We start from the raw sequence: 19,697 nt of genomic DNA, 5'->3' as shown, positions 1-19,697 counted from the left end.
GTTGAACCTGGATTCAAAGAACTCAGATAAAAGTGCTATGAACTAATGTCTCTAAACCTCTACGGTTCCCGAATCAGACTGAAGATGTCTGGACACTCCTATGAGAGAGAGCCCTGGAAACAAGGTCCATCAGCTCTGAGGTTGCTCCTGAAGGACAGGGAAAGCATCTGATTGTCTGTTCTTTCACTCACTGATTAATGATTAATTTGTTACTGTTTATTCATTCTATCTGCCTGCTTTGTGCCTCAGTGAGGTAAGCAGAGGACGAGGTGGCTGGGTCCTCCAGGGCCCTCCACGGGAACGGTAATGAGAAGCCCTTGCCTGTGGGCAGTGCTTTTTACCCTGACCCCCGACCCCAACATGATGCCTCACCCCTCAGAGCGTCTTGTGAGGTGCACAGAATGAAAATAACCCAGCCCAAGTGGTTAAGAGGCTGGCCTGAGACGGGGAGAGCACCTGGCCCCCGTTCACCTTCTGTGCTAGTCAGAGCGGTTCTCCACACCCATTTACAACCCCTTAGGACTGGAACCTGACCGGCAGCAGGCCTGACACTTGTAGGGGTTAATCAGAAAGATGGGCTTTTCTTCCAGGCCATCCATCCTGGTGAGAGAAGTGCAGGCATGCATAAACACACCTAGCCACACATAAATTCAGTCCTGCTGGGAAGGCCTGTCAAGGGCCAGGCTACGTTTGGGGTGTAGGGCGAAGGACACACAGTCTCTGCCCTCAGGAGCTCACAGCCTGGGGGAAGACAGACGTTATCAACCGAGAAGTGCAGGACAGTGAACGTCTGAGAGGAGCAAGTGGGCCACGTCTGAGATCCCAGCCCGAATTCAGGGGAGAGAATGAATCGGGGGCAGGCCTTGCTGGGGCAGATGCAGGACTCAGCTTCTGCACCGTGTGTTCTCAAGGTCACGGCCACGTAAACAGTGCACCTATTAGGCCTGAGTGGGGACACCTGTTCTCTTTAAGTTTTTTTTTTTTAAACTGGTCTCATCTGAGGGCCTTGACTGAAAGCCATGGAAACAAAAGCATAATAAAAGTATAAAATCTTGGGGCTTCCCTGGTGGTGCAGTGGTTGAGAGTCCACCTGCCGATGCAGGGGACACGGGTTCGTGCCCCAGTCTGGGAAGATCCCACATGCCGCAGAGCGGCTGGGCCCGTGAGCCATGGCCCCCGAGCCTGCGCGCCGCAACGGGAGAGGCCACAACAGTGAGAGGCCCGCGTACCGCAAAAAAAAAAAAAAAAGTAAAAAAAAAAAGTATAAAATCTTACTTTGCTCAAACGCGAACCATTTAAAAGTGCCACTCTAACGGCCGTTGTCTGCTTAGGGGTCACTGGCAACATTAATAGTCACAAACACAGTAAATATATGAGATTTGGGAGCTATTTTACAGAACACTGTTTGGTTTTCCAAACTGATATAAAGGTTAGGTGAACACTCCCACTGCCTCACAATTCCTCTGGAAATAACTAAACTTTATGAAAGCGTCAGGTGCCAAAAGAGCAGTGCAGACATCGTCAGAGAAAAGTCTGAGGCAGATACATTTGCTGTAGAGCCTTCCCACCTACTCCGTACCCTGGTCGTTCCTGATGGGGCCTCTACCACATCCAACTGAGGCACTGAGTGCCTTTTCTCTCTCTCTTCACTCTGAATTACCTAATCTGGAGACTTGAGATCTTCAAGGCCTCTCCAAGGGTCAGAGGAAGCATTCTGAGGGTGTGAGCGCTCCAGTCACTGCCTGAGAATTCACTCGCCAAAGGTGATACCTCGCTACAAGGCCCCACCCCCTAAGCAGCCCACGGCGCCCGCGGCACCCTCACCTCCACGACGAGCTGAAGGTCATCCACGTACCGCTCCTCAGTCTCCATCAGCTCATGGATGTAGCCCTGCCTTTTCCTCTCCACTGGCTGCATGGTGTCCAGGGTTTGGAGATCTGCACACCCTGTGGAAAAGCAGGCTAGAGTTTCAAAATATTATTTTATCTTCTTCGGAGAAAACAGACATGAATCGTCAGATACACGGGGTTTGCAAACGTTGCCGGGAAAGAACCACATGACCTGCCAAAGGGCCCTGGGACTCGGGCGAACAGCGCACACCTGCGGAAGCGGGATTAACCACCGGCCACTCCAGAGCTCCAGAGCCGCAAATTAGCAACGCCTGTAACTGGTTGCAACGCCTGCAATGCTCGTTGTGGTCCCAATTTCTTTTCCAGATAAGTAATGACAGAATGAAGGATTTTCAGAAATGGCCTTAAAGAAACCAGAACGGTGTGGAGCCTTGTGAAGAATCTATGCTATTCTCACCATCTTGAGACATTTTCAAAGCATTGTAATGATTAAGTGAATCAAATGCTGGAGACCAGTGTTTTCCAAACTGCAGGTCATGAGCTATTGGTGGGCCATTCTATCGATTTTTTTAAACAAAAACAAAACAAAATAAATAACTAGAAACTACCACGTGCACAGGATCTGTCAGTATTGTACTGTGAAAATTTTTAGTTAGGTATGTATTTGAGGATGTAAAATGTATTTCTTACTGTGAGCCACTGTTTAAAAAAATGTTTGAGAAACATTTCTCTAGATTTCTCAAAGTTAAGTGCTCAGTTAGGAAACCTGAAGTCTCCAGGGCCCAGCAGTTCCCAGCAAGAGCACTGTCTTAACCCACTGGAACAAAGAACTGGTGGTTTGGGGTACACTGCAGCCACGGGGGCTTTGAGGGCAGTCCCCAGCCATCTTGCATGGCATCAGAGTGAGAAGTACCATAGTCACTTCGGATCAATGTACAGGCACATGGGAGCTGAGCTCACTGTCACACTGGGAAGTGACATTAACCCAGAGTCATTCAGTAAGAAGCTGAGGGCCTGCCGTACGCCCAGCGGGAGGGGAAACACCTCAGAAAGCCCTTCCTCAGGCAAAAAGAAAGAGCAGGTAGGTGCCCAGCAAGGGACAACATGAGGCGGTAGCAGTGCAGGTCCGAAGCGGGAGAGACGGGGAGGCAACACGAAGGTCTGGGGGCGGAGGACGCCGGAGCAGGGCCGGCCCTGCGGGACCTGCGCAGCCCGCAGTGTTCGGACCGAGGCAGACGCCCTGCACGGGGACAAAGGCACCGAGCCACAGAGGTGGAAAACGCCAGGATCAGACTGGCCTTTTAAGGGGGGGGTTCTCTTTCTGTTTTTGATGTTTTATGTATTTTGTATAGATTTGGACTTTCCGAGAGTCCTCACGAAGACAGCGGTTCTATTTTCTGCACATGCTGCCGACAGCTTTAAAAAAAATTACTCCCACAGTCAAACAAAAATTGAATAAGGCAAAAGTCACGTTTGGTGCTACCAAGATGAAATCGCAGTGCCACTCATGTTCAGACTTATCCAGCCTTCCTGGGGACTGTGTTCCATCCTGTTCTGCCAAGGAGACCTGCAGGAATGAGCGAGAGCTAGGGATGAGCAAGGCTAACACGGGTCCCTGCCTGACCCGGCTGTGTGCAGCCAGGAGGCTGGATGCCAAGGCCGACGCCTGATGACGGGGAATGTTGCTGATCACGTCGCCATCCAGCTGACGCTGGTGGAGCAATCGCAACAGTCTCTAGGGTCGCCCCGCCTCTTTGCTAGCGGTTTACAGATCTCGGTTCTTCACATTCTGCCACGTATTATCTCTACTATTATTTGTGTAATATTTTTGTTCATATTTGAGCTAAATGTCTAGGAAATCATGGGTTTCATGTGATGGTTATGTTTCTTCTAATAGTCACTACCATAAACATATAACCATTAAAATAATTCGAGTCCTCCTGGGCACTATTTTGTGGGCCATTGTGCTGTGCACCACCAGGATATCACACTTTGGGAATCGATGATTGATGTTGAAACCCACAAGCATTGGCCTATCTATTCAGTATCTTGGGATAACAGGAAAAGTCTCAGGTAGTTGATCGTTTCTAAGGCTGGGACGTACATGACATTAGCTTCATCGGGATGAATGTGGGACAATCCTTGTACTCCAACCCTAGCTGACACCTCTGCATTTCATGACAATGGTTCCTAAGTTTTTATTCTCCAAGTTTCCAACCTGACCCCTACCCCCACTTTCAGATGCTCTCACCTCTGACATCAGGGGGAAAAAAATCAAGGCATGATTGATGCCCCTCCTACTTCCAGCCCCACCTTCCTGCTCACTCATCCCTGTACTTCCTTCCCGTGGTGGGGGGTGAGGGACCCCTACTTCTTCTAAAGCCAGCATCCCTAACGCGCCCCCTCCTGCAGGACCCTTCCCTGCCCCTCACACCTCCATCTTCAGTCTTCACTGGTCCCTCTAGTCTATGAACATGGTTATGTGTCCCTCCTACCACAATATTGAAAACAAACAAGCACCCTTCCCGCAACCCTGCTCCCTCCACAAACACCTGTCTCTAGCCTCACTGTCAAATGTCTGACAGTAGAGGGGCCTGACACGCATGCCCCCCGCCCCCAGCTCTCTCTGTCACTTCTCCAACATAAGGTACTCTGGTTTCTCTCCCACCACTCCACTGACACTGCTCTTGTGAAGGTAATGATGACCTTGAGCATCGCCCAATGCAGAGACCCCCTTGGGAGCTGGCGTCCTCCTGCACCTGCCCAGAGCCCTGACACCTGTGATGAGCTGCTGCTTCCAACACTCGAGTCTCTCCCTCAGCCTCTGTCACTCTCCTCTTCCTGGTGTTTCCTTCTGCATTTCTGCCTCTGCCTGCCTCCAGGCTCTCTGGTTCCCCCAATCCAGCAAATACTAAAATGTGTTCCTGGCATTCCTGACCTGCAAGGTCAAACGAATCTGGCTTTGCATTTCTCTGCTAGGGTCACAAGGCGCATCCGCGTACTATGCTCTGAGAAACCCTGCTCTAAAGAAACATTTAATTTGAGTGAACCCAGAGTTCCCAACACTTATTTGACCATAGAACCCTCTGTTTTGAGGGGAGAGTGAATCTTTTGAGAACTGAGGAATTAGGGTTTGTGGATAGAATACACCCCTCTGCCATCCTCTACACCTGCACTGTCCGATACAGTAGCCATTAGCAACATGTGACTACTGAGCACCTGAACCACGGCCAGTCCAAACAGAGAAGAGCTGTAAGTGTAAAATATACACCGGATTTCAAAGACCCAGTAGAAACACCCTAGAATGTAAAATAATGCATCAGTACAAAAATTATTATACCAATTACACACTGAAATGATAATATTTTGGATAATGCTGGGTTAAGTAAAATAATTATTAAAATTAATTCCATCTCTTTCTTTTTACTTTTTAAAATGTAGCTGCTGGAAAATTTTAAATTACATATGGGCTTGTATTTGTGATTTACATTATATTTATATTGAACAGCTCAAGCCAGCCTCTACATTTTTTATCATGTTCTTTCCCTGACAGAATGTCCAATGACTCCTGTTTTTTGCAGAATGAAGTCCTAGCTCGGGGGGAGCACAGGGCTCCGGAGTCTCCGTAATCCAGCAGCAGCCTGCCTCTGACCATGCAGCCCACCTTCTATCCACCCTGGCCTGGGCTCAGTCCTCAGGATGTGCTGTACCAACGGTCCACGGCCTGGCTGTTTCCACTCCTGTTGTTGCCTCCGTCCACGGCCCTTCTCTGCACAGAAACCATCTCACTACCCCTTCAGGGTGCAGCTCACATGACCCTACTCTGGGGAAACCTTTTCCATCCCCGTCCCCAGACTGCCTCTCCTTCGTGTTTTCATGGTACTGGCTTGCATCTATATTTTAAATACTTCCCACAATGTAACGTGTATTATAGTTCTCCTGTATATCGTCACTATGCCCTTCTCTCCCAGTGGCGGTGAGGGACTGTGTCTAACACAGTCTATAATATCACGCTTAGCAATGTTTTGGCCACCGAGGTCAGGAGATACTTGTCGAGCGGAAGACTGTTGTGTCGTCCCCAGACCCATGGCTCATCTTTCCCCTGCTCTGTTCCACACGGCAAGGAGGCCAACCTTTAAGGCTACGTTTGTAAGCTCTTTGCTTAGCTGACTTCTGCCTGGGTTTGGCTAATGAGAGGAGACTGAAGACTACAGGGTGGACTAGGGAAAGAGTCCTCCTGCCAGAATGGTGAGATGACAAGAAAGCATTTAGTCCCTGCTGGGTAATGAACAGAAGTGCTGGGGCTGCATCTCACATAAACTTGGAGTTCAAGAATTCCTCAGCTGATGAATTAACACAAAAATTGGTCCCTGGCTGGTGAGAACTTCAGGGTGCTTGGCCAAAGAAAATGTACAACTGGTCTGGAGGGTCACTCTCACGACCTTGGTTCCACAGGATTTACAGAGAAAAACTAAGTCTCGCTAAAGATGAGTTCAAGGTAAAAAATGACAAAAACCAAGGAACAATCCACCATTCATAAAAAACTGAGGATTAGAGCAAAAGGAGATGTAAAATATATATGTTTAAAATAACTCGAGACATATATGAAGGATTTGAAACCCTAATTAGAGTCTTAAAAACCCAACAGGAAGATGTGAAACAGAAACAAATAAAAAGGTAAATATTATCAAGGAAATAATAAATTAATAGATGAGGCAGCAGATCAAGCACAATGGAGGAAACAATTAGTAAATCTGAAAACAGAGCTGAAGAAATTACCTAGGACGTAGCCCAGAAAGACAAAAAGATGGAAAACATAAAATGAAAGCTAAAAGACATGGAGGATGGAATGACAAGGCCCAACATAAATGAATGAATGAATGAATGACCTAAAAGAAAAAAAGTAAAGGGCTGCAAAAAACTATACAAATGCAAAATATAAAAGAGCAGTGGGGGAGGATTCATTAGCAACAGACAAACGAGGCTTCCAAGGATCTGTATAAGATGACATCACAAAAACTCATGGAAATATAATAACTCTTATTTGCAACTAATGGGAGAGCCTCAAAGTGTGAAATAAAAAACTGATAGAATTACCTCCCTGATAAATTGGGAGACTGGGATTGACATATACACGCTACTACATATAAAATAGATAACAATAAGAACCTGCTGTATAGCACAGGGAACTCTACTCAATACTCTGTAATGACCTATATGGGAAAAGAATCTAAAAAAAGTGGATACATGTATATGTATAACTGATTCACTTTACTGTACACCTGAAGCTAACACAACAGGTGGATTGACACTTTCCTTCTTCTTACACCTCACATTCAACCCACCTGTGGCTCTATCTTCACAATAGATAATAGTGGTCCATAATCTGACCACTTCTTACCTCATCCACCACTGTCATTCTGATCCAAGCCACTGCCATCTTTTGCCTGGATTGCTGAACCAACCTCCTAACAGGTCTCTTTGCTCTGACCCCTGCCCCCCAACCTCCAGTTTAATCTAGCAAGCCAGAGCTATCCTATTAAAACATAGCAGATCCTGTCACTCCTTTGATCAAAACCCTTCAATGGGTCCTTCTCACTCTGAGCAAAAGCCAAATTTCTCACAATCAGCCCACAAGAACCTAGACGGCCTCCCCCGTCTCCACAGACACCTCTCTGTCCTCATTTCCTTGTCCTCTTCCTCCTCCCTCGTTCCAGCCACACCGGCCTCTGTGCTGTTCCTCAAGCATTACGGGCATGCTCCTTGCATGTGCTGTTCCCTCTGCCTAGAATGATCTTCCAGGTATCCACATGGCTTCCTCCAGACAGCCAGCACATCTTTCAAGTCTTTGCTCACATGTCACCATTTCAGAGAAGCTTTATCTGAGTAACCTGTTTAAAACTGAAATCCCTCTGGATCCACCTCTCCCCACCCAGCACTCCCTTTCCCTAACCTGCTTTATTTTTCTAAGATACGACATACTTCTTTGTTTTGTTTGTTTTCTGTCTTACCCTACTCAAATGTCAGCTCTCAGAGGGCAGGAATTTTTGTCCATTTTATAATCTGCTATGCCTGACACATAATAGGTTTTCAACAAGTATTTACAGAATGTGATACGAAGACACGCTCTGAGATAGTACACTGATATTAACTACAGGCAGTCAGAGAGAAGGATGAAAACTTCCTGGGAAGTTCCTTCTGGTGGACAGGAAGGACGGAAAAGCAGGGAAAATGAGAGATCAGGGCTACTACCAGGTCAAAGTTCCCAGAGGAATCATTAGCGGTAGGCTGGGCCACAAGACCCCCGACACTTGTATTTAGGATGTGGAGACTGAGAGGCAAAACATGAATAATGAATAAGGGTTATGAAAACTGTGTCCCACTACAGCTGGGAACCACCGTTCTAAATTACAGTGCAAGCAAGCAAACAAGATAGCTTAGAAAGGAGGAGAAAGATCTGCGAAGATTCCAAAAAGTGAAGGACAAAAGGCAAGTTGTGATGACTGATACAAAGAGGGCTTGTTCAGATTATGTCATAAAGTCCCAGAATAGTCCTTGCCCATTCTGAGGAGACCAACGCCTCTGAACAATGCTATTCTCTGTGTGCCCAAAATTAAGAGCCAGAGTATCACATAATGGCTTTCAGTCTCACTGTGTTCAAGCTCAGTGAAAAGATGAGATTTTAACAGTAAATCCAGACGACTCAACTGCACGCATTTTCTGAAGGCTGCCTTTAATACTCAAGTTTTATCAGGGCACTGGAAATTACTGGGTATCTTATTTTGTAAGAGAATAGCCTTTTATCCGCTTGGCAAATATTTATTGAGTGCAAACTGTGTACCAGGTAGCATCATGAAGCCATACATATTTGTGGTTTTGTTTTTGGAAATTTAAATAATTCTTGAACAAGTTTTTGTGTCTTTTTTGATGCCTGTCAAGTTCTATGTCATCAGGTGTTAGGTTGCTTGTTTAAGCACAAAAAGGGCTATTTGTGTTATAAAATTGGGCTGTTTGTGTGATTCTAATGCTGCAGACCATCAGAAAGCAAAACATTTGACTATCAGAAAACAGACACATTCTAGAACTTACAAAAGCAGCTCTGTTGATAAATGCAAGTGGATTTGCATTTATCAAAAAAAACAATTTTTTATTTTTATTTTTGAATCTACGGTAAAATGCTATAAGCCTAAAGACAGCAAAGACCCCCCCCAATAAAATGTGGTATATCTAAACAATGGAATATTATTTGGCCATAAAAAGCAATGCAATACCGACATGTGCTACAGCATTATGTACCTTGAAAAGATTATGCTAAGTGAAATAAGCCAATCACAACAAGCGTCAAAAGTGCAGATTTTGGCCTCAGAAAGTAATTAATTCAAGCTGATTTTTGCATCACCTTCTAGTCTGCCAGACTTGACCCTGTATCACTGACTCAACTATTAATGTGCTATTCAGAATATAGAATATTACGAAGAGATGTCATGAAACAGTAGTTTCTTCATGTTCACCCAGCACAGAACTTCGTTCTAACAATACTAATAACCAACATGTGTGTCACAATTTACAACCTCTGATCAATTCTCTGATTAACAAATATAACTTGACTCCTACTGTATAAATACATGGAGAATCTGAGGCTTTGGTGGTTAAGTAACTTACTGTAGAATTTAGAGCTACTAAATACCTAAATCTAGGTCTCTTGATTCAAGTCTTACACTTTGAAATGCCAGGCCACTTTAAATGATGCTTACACTGCAATCTTATTTGAGGTGAAACTCTGACAGCAGCGTGTACAAACCTAACCTGGTCTTATGCTTGTTGAACTGAATTCTAGAGGAAAAAATGTTTTAGTATAAATACTTGGAATGCCAAAGAGCTCAAAGTACTGAAAACCAACAAGGCCCTTATTCGCCTTTAACTCTTTTTTGTGTCTACGTAACATAATTGGTCCCTTTACATACCCTTCTACTTGGTTGCATATGCAGTTAACAGCTTGTATCTAACAGCTAATTTCAAATAGACTGTACCCTTCAGTACTCTGTATCAGTACGCCCATTACCACAGTACTGACCAGGGGCAACAGGGGTTTCATATGCACGTATGTTTTTTTCTTGGTATTACTAAGCAGACTGCTACGCCTCTACTTTACCCAATGGTATGATTGTACAACCCATATTTTCCAACTTGTTTATGACTACATAATACTGTGCCCAAACTGCTGAGTCTAGTACACACTAATTCTATGGCACTGCCTGACTCTGATTTCGTGGTGGTTAACAGATGAGCACTGGTGACACAGGGATCCCAGTAGCAGGTCCTCCCAGTACCTCGAAATGTAACTTGACCAGCCTGAATTCATTTAAAGAATGAATCAGGTAATTCTCTTTACTCTCTTCTCACCTATATCTTGGAATTTAATGATGATTGTTCTAATTCTGTGATCTGAAGTAACAGCAACTCCAAGTTAGTGAGAGGTGGCTAAGAGCACCAGCTTTGGAGTCAGATGCTGACTCAAGTTTTAACTCCATCACTTACTAACCCAGACACACACCCAAAATGTTTAGTCCATCACTTAGGACACAGCAAATGCTTGGTAAATGTTCACTGTAATTTCTAGTATCTATGTGTTAGACACTGAACTGGTGTTTCATAAATCCCTTAAGTCTCATCTGTAATACAGGTATTACTATCTTCATTATACAGATGAGGCTAAGGCTCCTAGGGGTGAGCTCATAGAGTCATGATCCAAAGCAGCCCTCCCACTACACTTCCCATTACACTCATTTTATCACTCTTTGATTTTATCACTGATTCTGCCTTTGACAACAGCATTAAGACATTTCTCTTAAGCACATCCTTCATAATTTGTTGTTCTCATTTAAAATAAAGTTTTAAAAGTGATTATGAAGATACTTTACTCAATTTAAAAATGGGCAAAGGGGACTTCCCTGGTGGCACAGTGGTTAAGAATCTGCCTGCCAATGCAGAGGACATGGGTTCGAGCCCTGGTCCGGGAAGATCCCACATGCCGTGGAGCAACTAAGCCCATGCGCCACAACTACTGAGCCTGTGCTCTAGAGCCTGCGAGCCACAACTACTAAAGCCCGCATGCCTAGAGCCTGTTCTCTGCAAGAGAAGCCACCACAATGAGAAGCCTGCACACCACAACGAGTAGCCCCCGCTCGCTGCAACTAGAGAAAGCCCATGCACAGCAACAAAGACCCAATGCAGCCAAAAATAAATAAATAGATAGATAAATAAATAAATAATGGGCAAAGAATCTGAACACACATTTCTCCAAAAAAGACATACACATGGCCAACGGCTTTTCAACATCATTAGTCATGGAGGAGGTGCAATTCAAAACCATGAGATGTCACTTCATACCTACAAGGAAGGCTTTAATAAAATGCCAAATAATAACAAGCATCAGTGAAAATGTGGAGAAACAGAAACCCTTGTACACTGCTGGTGGGAATATAAAATGGTACAGCCACTTTGGAAAACAGTCTGGCAGTTCCCCCAAAAGTCAAACCATTTGACCCAGCAATTTCACTCCTAGGTATATACCCAAGAAAGATGATGATATATGTCCATGCAAAAACTTGTACACAAATGTACATAGCAGCATTATTCATAATAGCCAAAAAGTAAAAACCCAAATGTCCATCAATTAACATATGGATAAATAAAATGTGGTATATCTAAACAATGGAATATTATTTGGCCATAAAAAGCAATGCAATACCGATATGTGCTACAGCATTATGTACCTTGAAAAGATTATGCTAAGTGAAATAAGCCAATCACAAAAATCCCACACATTTTATGGTTCCACTTATATATGTCCAGAGTAGGCAAATATATGGAGCCAGAACACAGCTTAACTGTGGCTGCAGGGCAGGCAGGGTACACAGGAAGATGCGAGGGTGATAACTAATGGGTTCTGGGTTTCCTTTTTTTTTTTTTTGCGATACACAGGCCTCTCACTGCTGCGGCCTCTTCCGCTGTGGAGCACAGGCTCCGGACGCGCAGGCCCAGCAGCCACGGCTCACAGGCCCAGCCGCTACGTGGCACGTGGGATCCTCCCGGACCGGGGCACGAACCCGTGACCCATGCACCTGCAGGCGGACTCCCAACCACTGCGTCACCAGGGAAGCCCCCTGGGTTTCCTTTTGAGGTGATGAAAATGTCCTATAATTGACTGTGGTAATGGTTGCATAACTCTGTGAATATACCACTGAATTGGTATAGTTGGGGGAACTGTATGGAATGTAAATTATATCTCAATAAAGCTGTTACCAAAAAAGTGATTATGTCCAGCTTTAGCCTTCTAGATGTTATTCTTAGAGATTCTTATCCTTGCTTGTTAAATTCAGTCCTTGCCTCCTCATCTCTTCTGATTTTTCTTCTTGCCTTTTCATTGGTTCAAGTGGTGGTTATACTGCAGGAACTTCCTTATTATGAAAATGGTGGCAATATTAGCACCCTAGTGTAGAGGTTAAGAGCATGGACTCTGGAGTCGGACCACTTGGGTTTGAACCCAGCTCTACCACTGACAATCTATGTAACCTTGAACAAGTTATTTAACTTCTCTGTGTTTTCATTTCCATGCCTGTAAAAAGAAAATAGTTATGAGGTAATACATTTGAGGGCCTTAGAAAGGTGCCTAGACTAATAAGTACTCAATAAAGAGCACTGGGACTTCCCTGGTGGTCCAGTGGTAAAGAATCCGCCTTACAATGCAGGGGATGCGGGTTCGACCCCTGGTCAGGGAACTAAGATCTCACATGCCACGGGGCACCTAAGCCCACGTGCCACAACTACTGAGCTTGTGCACCTCAACTAGAGAGCCTGTGTACCGCAAACTACAGAGTCATTGTGCTCTGGAGCCCACGCGTCCTGGAGCCTGCATGCCACAACTAGAGAGGAAAAACCTGCACCCCACAACTAGAGAGAAGCCTGCACGCCACAACGAAAGGTCCCGCCTGCCTCAACGAATATTCCGCATGCCGCAGCTAAGACCTGACACAGCCAAAAATAAATGAAATAAATAAATAAACAAACAAACAAACAAATAAATAAATCTTAAAAAAAGAGCACTTTTCCTCGTTTCTTTTTACTGGTATGAGCAACGGTTATATAGCTAGAACTTCATTTCTTTATAAAAATGGTAGCAATATTAGCACAACAATCTCTTTATTTCCCCAGAACTTTTGTTTCCTCTTCATGGGTTCCTTTCACTACCCAACCCTTAACTGCTGATACCCTCAAAGGTCTGATTTTTTCCCCGAGTCATCTCATTTACTTTCAGTGGCTCAAAAACTATCAATAGGCATTCATGCCACCAGCTGATGTATATCTGATGCTGTATATCTTAATTATATCTCACTACCTGCTGGACAATTCTATCTGGATGTCCCACAGGTACTGTGCAGTCAAAACTAATCTTCCCCCAACTCCGATTCTTTAATGTAGCTGGTGGCACCATGATTCCGCCCTGTCACCAAGATACAAACCTGGGAGTCAAACTGACCTTCCACCTGACCATGCATCCCATCAATCCCCAACTCCTGCCAAGGTTCCCTCAGAAACAAGTCTTGACTCAGTTTCATGACTTTTTCTCCACCTTGGCTTCATATCAGAATCACCTGAGGAGTTCTTAAAAATCCCCACGCCCAGGCCCCACCACAGGCCATTTAAATCGGGACTCAGGCATCAATAGCTTGTTAAAGGTCCCCAGGTGATTCCAGTGAGCAGCCAAGCTAGGAATCTCTGGTTTAGCCCTCGGTCTGCTCTCAAGTGTCAGCATTCAGTGTTGCTGGCTTTCCACTTCCACTCCAGCAATAATGAACTCCTTATAAACGCACCTCTCCTCCTCCACCCGGCTGCTGCTTGTCTCCATCACACTCTCCACCATCCCACCCTCCAATCTGGCTTACTCCTACTGATCTTATGACTCTGGCAGTTGCCTCCTCCAGGAAGTCCTCTCTAATTCACCAATCTACGGTTGAGTTAGGTATTCCTCATCTGTACTCTCTTGGTGCCCAGTAATATCTAATATCAGTGTGCTTAGCAGGCTGTTTTATACTTATCTGCGTATGTGCCTGATCCCTTCACAGAGTTAGGCACTACCTGAGGCCAGGATCACCTGGCACTCATTTGCGTATTCTCAGCACCTAGTACTCTGCATTTGCAAATACTCAACATATGTTAATTGAATGACTTTCCAGAGATGAGGAAAGATTTTGGAAAGAGATTGTTGATGTCAGACATTGATGGATGGGCTGGATTTTGATCAATGTTTTTTTTCACTCAAGGTGAAACCACCAACTTGATTATTTAACTGTAAAACTCTGCTTAACTCTGGTACCCCCCAAGCAACCACTTCAGCTTCTTTCACTGCATACAGACTCTTATTTTGTACTAAAAATATCTTAGTCTACATTTGCAGTGAGTATTGTAAATTCCTTCCAATCTTTTTGGAGAAAAAGTTGGAATAAAAATTATAAATAACATAGTAGTCTATTATTATCCTAGATTATATTTTCTTTTACTTTCAAATCAAAATTTCTTTTGCTTTTGAGATACATATGCTTATCTTGGATCAAAATCTCAATCTTTACCACTTAAAATTTTCCTTTGTCCCCCTACTATAAAACAATTTGCTGGTCTGGACCCAGAGACTATGTTAAGGAAAAAGAGACATTCCAAAGAAATTCAACCAGGACTACATATAAACAATTAGTTTAAAGGATGCTTCAAAAGAAATACACAATACAAGTAATGTAGTTTGTGTCCTTTTAATAAACACACTTGCATAGTTATATTACAATTTTGTAAAAATAAAAACGGATGACCTCATGCCAAGCGTTTCCAGCATTTGCACAATCTCAAGACCTTTAATACTATAGTTTTCAAGACGCACGAAATAAAAATTTAAGGCAAAAAAACAGCACTTTGCAACAATTTAATAATTTATTACATTACAGTAGCATCACAGCAGCATCCAATAATGCCACTTCAGGCAAAAGTCTCTCAGTATTTCCATTATAGATTCTGTTTACAAGAACTTATAACCTGGTAAAATTCATCCTAAGAAAACTTGGCAAATAAAGCTTTGGACTGAAATTGGCATTTCTTTCTCTACTTTTCCTCCCCCCAGTTCCTTTATTTTAAACTATCAGTATTCATATTATATTTTAAAACACTAAAATAGCAGTTACCTTGTTTTAATAGTTGTATTATTTTAAAATGATTCCTTAGGATAAAGTTTTAGAGGAAACTATACAACAGGTAGGGTTGATTTAGATTTTCAAGTTTTCTAAAAAAATCAGCTTTGGTCTTAGAACTGATTTTTTCATTGCTGAAAAACCCATCAGGTTTAATCATATATGTGATTAAAATGATTAGCACATATTGCAATTTTTAAGTAAATTTTAAAAATGATTAGCACATATTGCAATTTTTAAATAAATTTTCATTCTTTACCTCCTACAGGGTTCAGATTTGTTCATTCTAAAATTTTATTTTCCTGATAAACTCCTTCCAATGTTGCTTTCTAAGTAAATGGAAAGCTGCCTCTTATACTGAATGAGAACAAATATGTGGCTGAATACGAGGTATTGCAAAGGACTGCATGCTCTTTTAAGAAGGACAAGTTATTATTATATGTCATACCATTTCCTTTGCTTTTAGTTTCTTCTCAAAGATATGACAAAATACCTAAACAAAGAGGGGTATTTCTGTAAATACAGTAAATTTATTTCCTAGACACTCAGCTTAAATATGCCATTATGTGATTTAGTCCATAGGTACCTGATGAATATATTATTTGCGAACTGATTTACAGATACTAAGCTCTACCTGAATGTCATTCTTAATAATCTATATTTATCAGTGTAAAAGTGAAGCAATTTGAGCTACAAAAATACTTTTGAAATAATTTATCAGCGTATTAAATAAACCCAAATTCAAAATTATAAGGAGAAAATGTTATACCAAATCATGTGACTAATTAAGTGGTCTAATTTCTAACCTCAGGGTTTAAAATGGATTTAAAGTAACTGCCCTTAATTTGAACCCAACTAATGGTTGCAAAAGCAAAAAGTTCAGAAAATAAAAGGCAAGACCAAGTAAACTGTACAATTTAGAAGATCAGCTGAATTCACAAGGACTCAGTCTTTACACTCTACCCTTTAGTGACTGCAGGCAAATCTGTTATGCCACCTGTAAAATAGTATTATTGCTTTCCTATATGTCATATTTTATAAAAGTATCATGATACGGCTTCCCTGGCGGCGCAGTGGTTGAGAGTCTGCCTGCTGACGCGGGGGACACGGGTTCATGCCCCGGTCCGGGAAGATCCCACATGCCGCGGAGCGGCTGGGCCCATGAGCCATGGCCGCTGGGCCTGTGCGTCCAGAGCCTGTGCTCCGCAATGGGAGAGGCCGCGACAGTGAGAGGCCCGCATACCGCAAAAAAAAAAAAGTATCATGATGATGCCAAATGCTAAAAGTTGAGGTGGTCTAATAACTAGAAATCCCTGCCTCAGGGAGCACACATACATATCACCATACATCCCAATGATGTGAAGTATTTTGGAACACAGACATTTGAACTTTGTGACGTTCTAACTAAACTGTTGATTCTTTCTCAAGTGTTGTAAAGTTATGACTCAGGCAATGTATGACTAAAATCATTCATTTATAATGAATAGGCTCATTTACACAAATATTGCACAAATATGCCTGTAACTTAAAACTCAGATATATAAAAACATATTTCACTCTTCTTAAAGAACTGTGTGAGGAAATAAGACTCTGTGATTGTATGTACACTTTTCCTGATAATACTTGGACATTCATAAACAGTAGATTGCACTGCAGTTTGTAAACATTTTAAATTGCATAAACTTCTCATTGATTTTCAAATATAGTTTAATACTGACCACTAAAACTCCCTTTTGTTTCAGCTAAGTACTCTCATGTTTATTAGTTTATAATAATGTTTATTATCTTTAAAGTTTTCCATTCAAGGAAAAGAAGTAAAATCCTATGCCCAAGTAGCCAATGTGGTTGAAGAATAGATAGTAGCCAGAGAATTCTGAATGGTAAAATCAACCCTCTAGCCACAAAGCAGCTTCATGGACATAGAGGAATGCCAGCTCTCACACATCTTTCCTTCACTGAATTCATTCTCAACTAGACAGAGACTGTCTGCCTACTTCATGGGCATTTAAATTCTTCAAGGATTCCTTATGATCTTTACTAAATACATTAAGAAGAGTGTCAACCAGTGTCCCTTTGTGACCTGGGACAAGTAGCCACCTAATTAAAATAGATAACATGAATTTTGACTTCAAAATGTACAGATATAAATGCTCTAAGGAAGAGAAGGTTTCATATCTCATGGTCAATGAAGGGAGCCTTTCATTCCTCAAAAATAATCCATTTTTAGCTCATTAGTAAAGAAGTAACAACTGACCGCTGCAGCACGTGAAGCTTCTTCATGAGCCCAGACCACAGAGATCCCAAGCGAACTCCCATGTACAGGACTCATTCTTGGGCAGCCGGAACAGATAAAACATACCCTGCTCTGCACATACTGCTGGGGCAGGCCACTTTCCTCTTCTGTGAGATAAGAAAAGTTCCCTCAAAGTGTTATTGCTCCCACCCCAAAATACACAGAAAATAGAGAAAGGGATATTTCCAATTCTTGGCCTTTAAACAAATTTAAATATTGGTACTCATAGTGGCATATTAGAAAGTAATAAACAGTGCATACTGAGGGACAAATCACATATTGAACCAATTAAGAGCTCACTGTGATTAGGATTAGATCAAACATAATAGCAAAACATAAGCAATTCTGAATTCTGTAATGAATATACATGTTGCAATAACATTAGAAAAGCATGGCAGCCCATTCCAAACCAGCGAGAAAAGTTTGTGCAAATAGTGGGTCTTTGTGTGTTTGAACTCCCACCATGTAAGGGCAAACTCAACATGCATGCTAATGACCTACAATTACCAAATTAAAAAAGAAGAAAACTGCTAAAGGATGCCAGAGTGAACAGCAGGGAAAGCCACACAAAGACCCACTATCCTTTAACTTGTTACAAATAAATTTTAACTGTAAATTAGAAACACGAAGAGATAATCACAAGTGGCTCTAACATTCGAACGAAGTTAACGAATTGTGTAGGAGATATTTGACCAGGGCTGCCTGCCCTGCCTCCACGCTAGAGTCAAACTTGGATAGTGGGTCTCTGGGGTGCTTTCACACTGGAAGACAACATTGGGTCCTATAAAAAGAAAAATGAGGAATAAAATGAACATAAAGTAAATCAAGTGGGTGAGAAAAAATTCTACTGATTACATGCCACATCAACAAATTTGAACTATTAAAATTCTCAACCTTTAGAAAACATCCTAACTACATAATAAAATGCAAGTAATATTTATAAGGGCTACAGAAACACAAATGATAGTCTAAAACTTAACCAGTTTTCACTGACTCATACACTCCTGGCTGTTCTTCCTTTAGAACAGCTTTTATCTGTTTTTTGTATTCCTTATTATATACGACTTAATTGGAAAAAAGTTCCACCACTGAAAAACAAGATAAACAACAACAAAACCTTTGGAAAACTATCACTTTACATTGTAGACACTATAAAAGCCAAATGTACTGACAAACCAGAATGCCTCCAGGGATCACTTAGTCAAAGATCTTCCAGACCCAGTAGGTTTGAAAAGTACCTTCCTCTCTCAGGTCCAGGAAAGACACCTCAGGTATTTCTAGTTAATCAGATAAACTGGCAAGCACTGAAAACTGCCAAACCATCAGCAGAGTTTAAAAATGGTCATTCATTTAGGTAATCCAAGTTGTTATAATTTTCTTTACTACCTCTCCTAAAACCCTGAGATACTTTTAGGAATATTCAAACCATAAAAAACTGGACTCCACCTCCAAATTGGGAAATTCAGTTGCTTTATCTAAAGAAAAGTCTTCTCCCAAAATCCGAACAATCTTATAAGCTCTAAAGTGAAAATAATGCACTAATATTTTAAAATTATATAGTACAAAGTAAATTCACAATACTTGCACTGAATCATAAACACATCTCAGCTTTTTACCATTTATATGTTCTTAGAAGCTAAGTTAAAACGAAAGGCTAAAGCTTTTCAATAATTTCACAAGAATGAGAAAAATATAAATCATGACATATTTAAGAAGACAAAAAAATCAAAAGGGTGGGGAAAAGTGACATCTATTTTATAAAAGTAAAAAATATTTCCAAGTACTGTTTATTCTCTAATTATTAATGCTATGTTTATTCTCAAATATAAGAAAGGCTAGGTAACTACCAAGAGATAATTTTATGTAATACCAAATCTCATACATTGAGATCTGGACCCTTGTTGTAAAAGTAGTGAAATAGATCTTAATTCATATATCTCTTGCAGTATGAGTTATCTACCTAAAAAAATCACCTAATGAGTTTTGCAAGCACTTTATTTATAAAATAAATTTTATCATTTTCTTTTAAATTTTCTCCTAACCTGGATGATATGTAAAAATGTGGGAAATAAATGAGAAGGTTGCAAAATTAATAGCACCTGTGCACTAAAAGGGTCATTTTGAATAGGTAAATAGGGTAATTGCCAGCTACTCTTTATTTTAAGCTGAAAAAGGCTGGTGTAAAGGGAAGTTGCAGTATAGACTGTTATCATACCAAAGAACCCATGAGAGAATTAGAACTTTTTTCAGATAAAATCTAATAGTAGGGTCTGAAGCTAGGAAAAAAGTATTTGAAAAAAAGCAGTATAACTTCTTAAC

General features: G+C 41.8%; 1 protein-coding gene across 8 annotated transcripts in view; it reads right to left on the bottom strand.

Moving 5' to 3' along the window:
- ITSN2 (intersectin 2) overlaps positions 1 to 19,697 on the bottom strand; it is a 172,642-nt gene that overhangs the window by 24,042 nt on the left and 128,903 nt on the right. For 7 of the 8 annotated variants that reach the window (XM_081254768.1, XM_081254770.1, XM_081254767.1 and 4 more), the window contains one exon: positions 1,825 to 1,946. In XM_081254768.1, coding sequence (XP_081110894.1) covers positions 1,825 to 1,946 — 122 coding nt within the window. Of the gene's footprint in view, positions 1 to 1,824; positions 1,947 to 14,640; positions 18,160 to 19,697 lie in introns of those variants that run through there. The other variant, XM_081254772.1, reaches the window with a different exon arrangement.

Source organism: Mesoplodon bidens, assembly GCF_964165515.1.
Source record: "Mesoplodon bidens genome assembly, chromosome: 14".
NCBI lineage: Eukaryota > Metazoa > Chordata > Mammalia > Artiodactyla > Ziphiidae > Mesoplodon > Mesoplodon bidens.
Note: the sequence above shows the minus strand (reverse complement) of the source record. Positions and strands in the feature narration are given on the sequence as shown.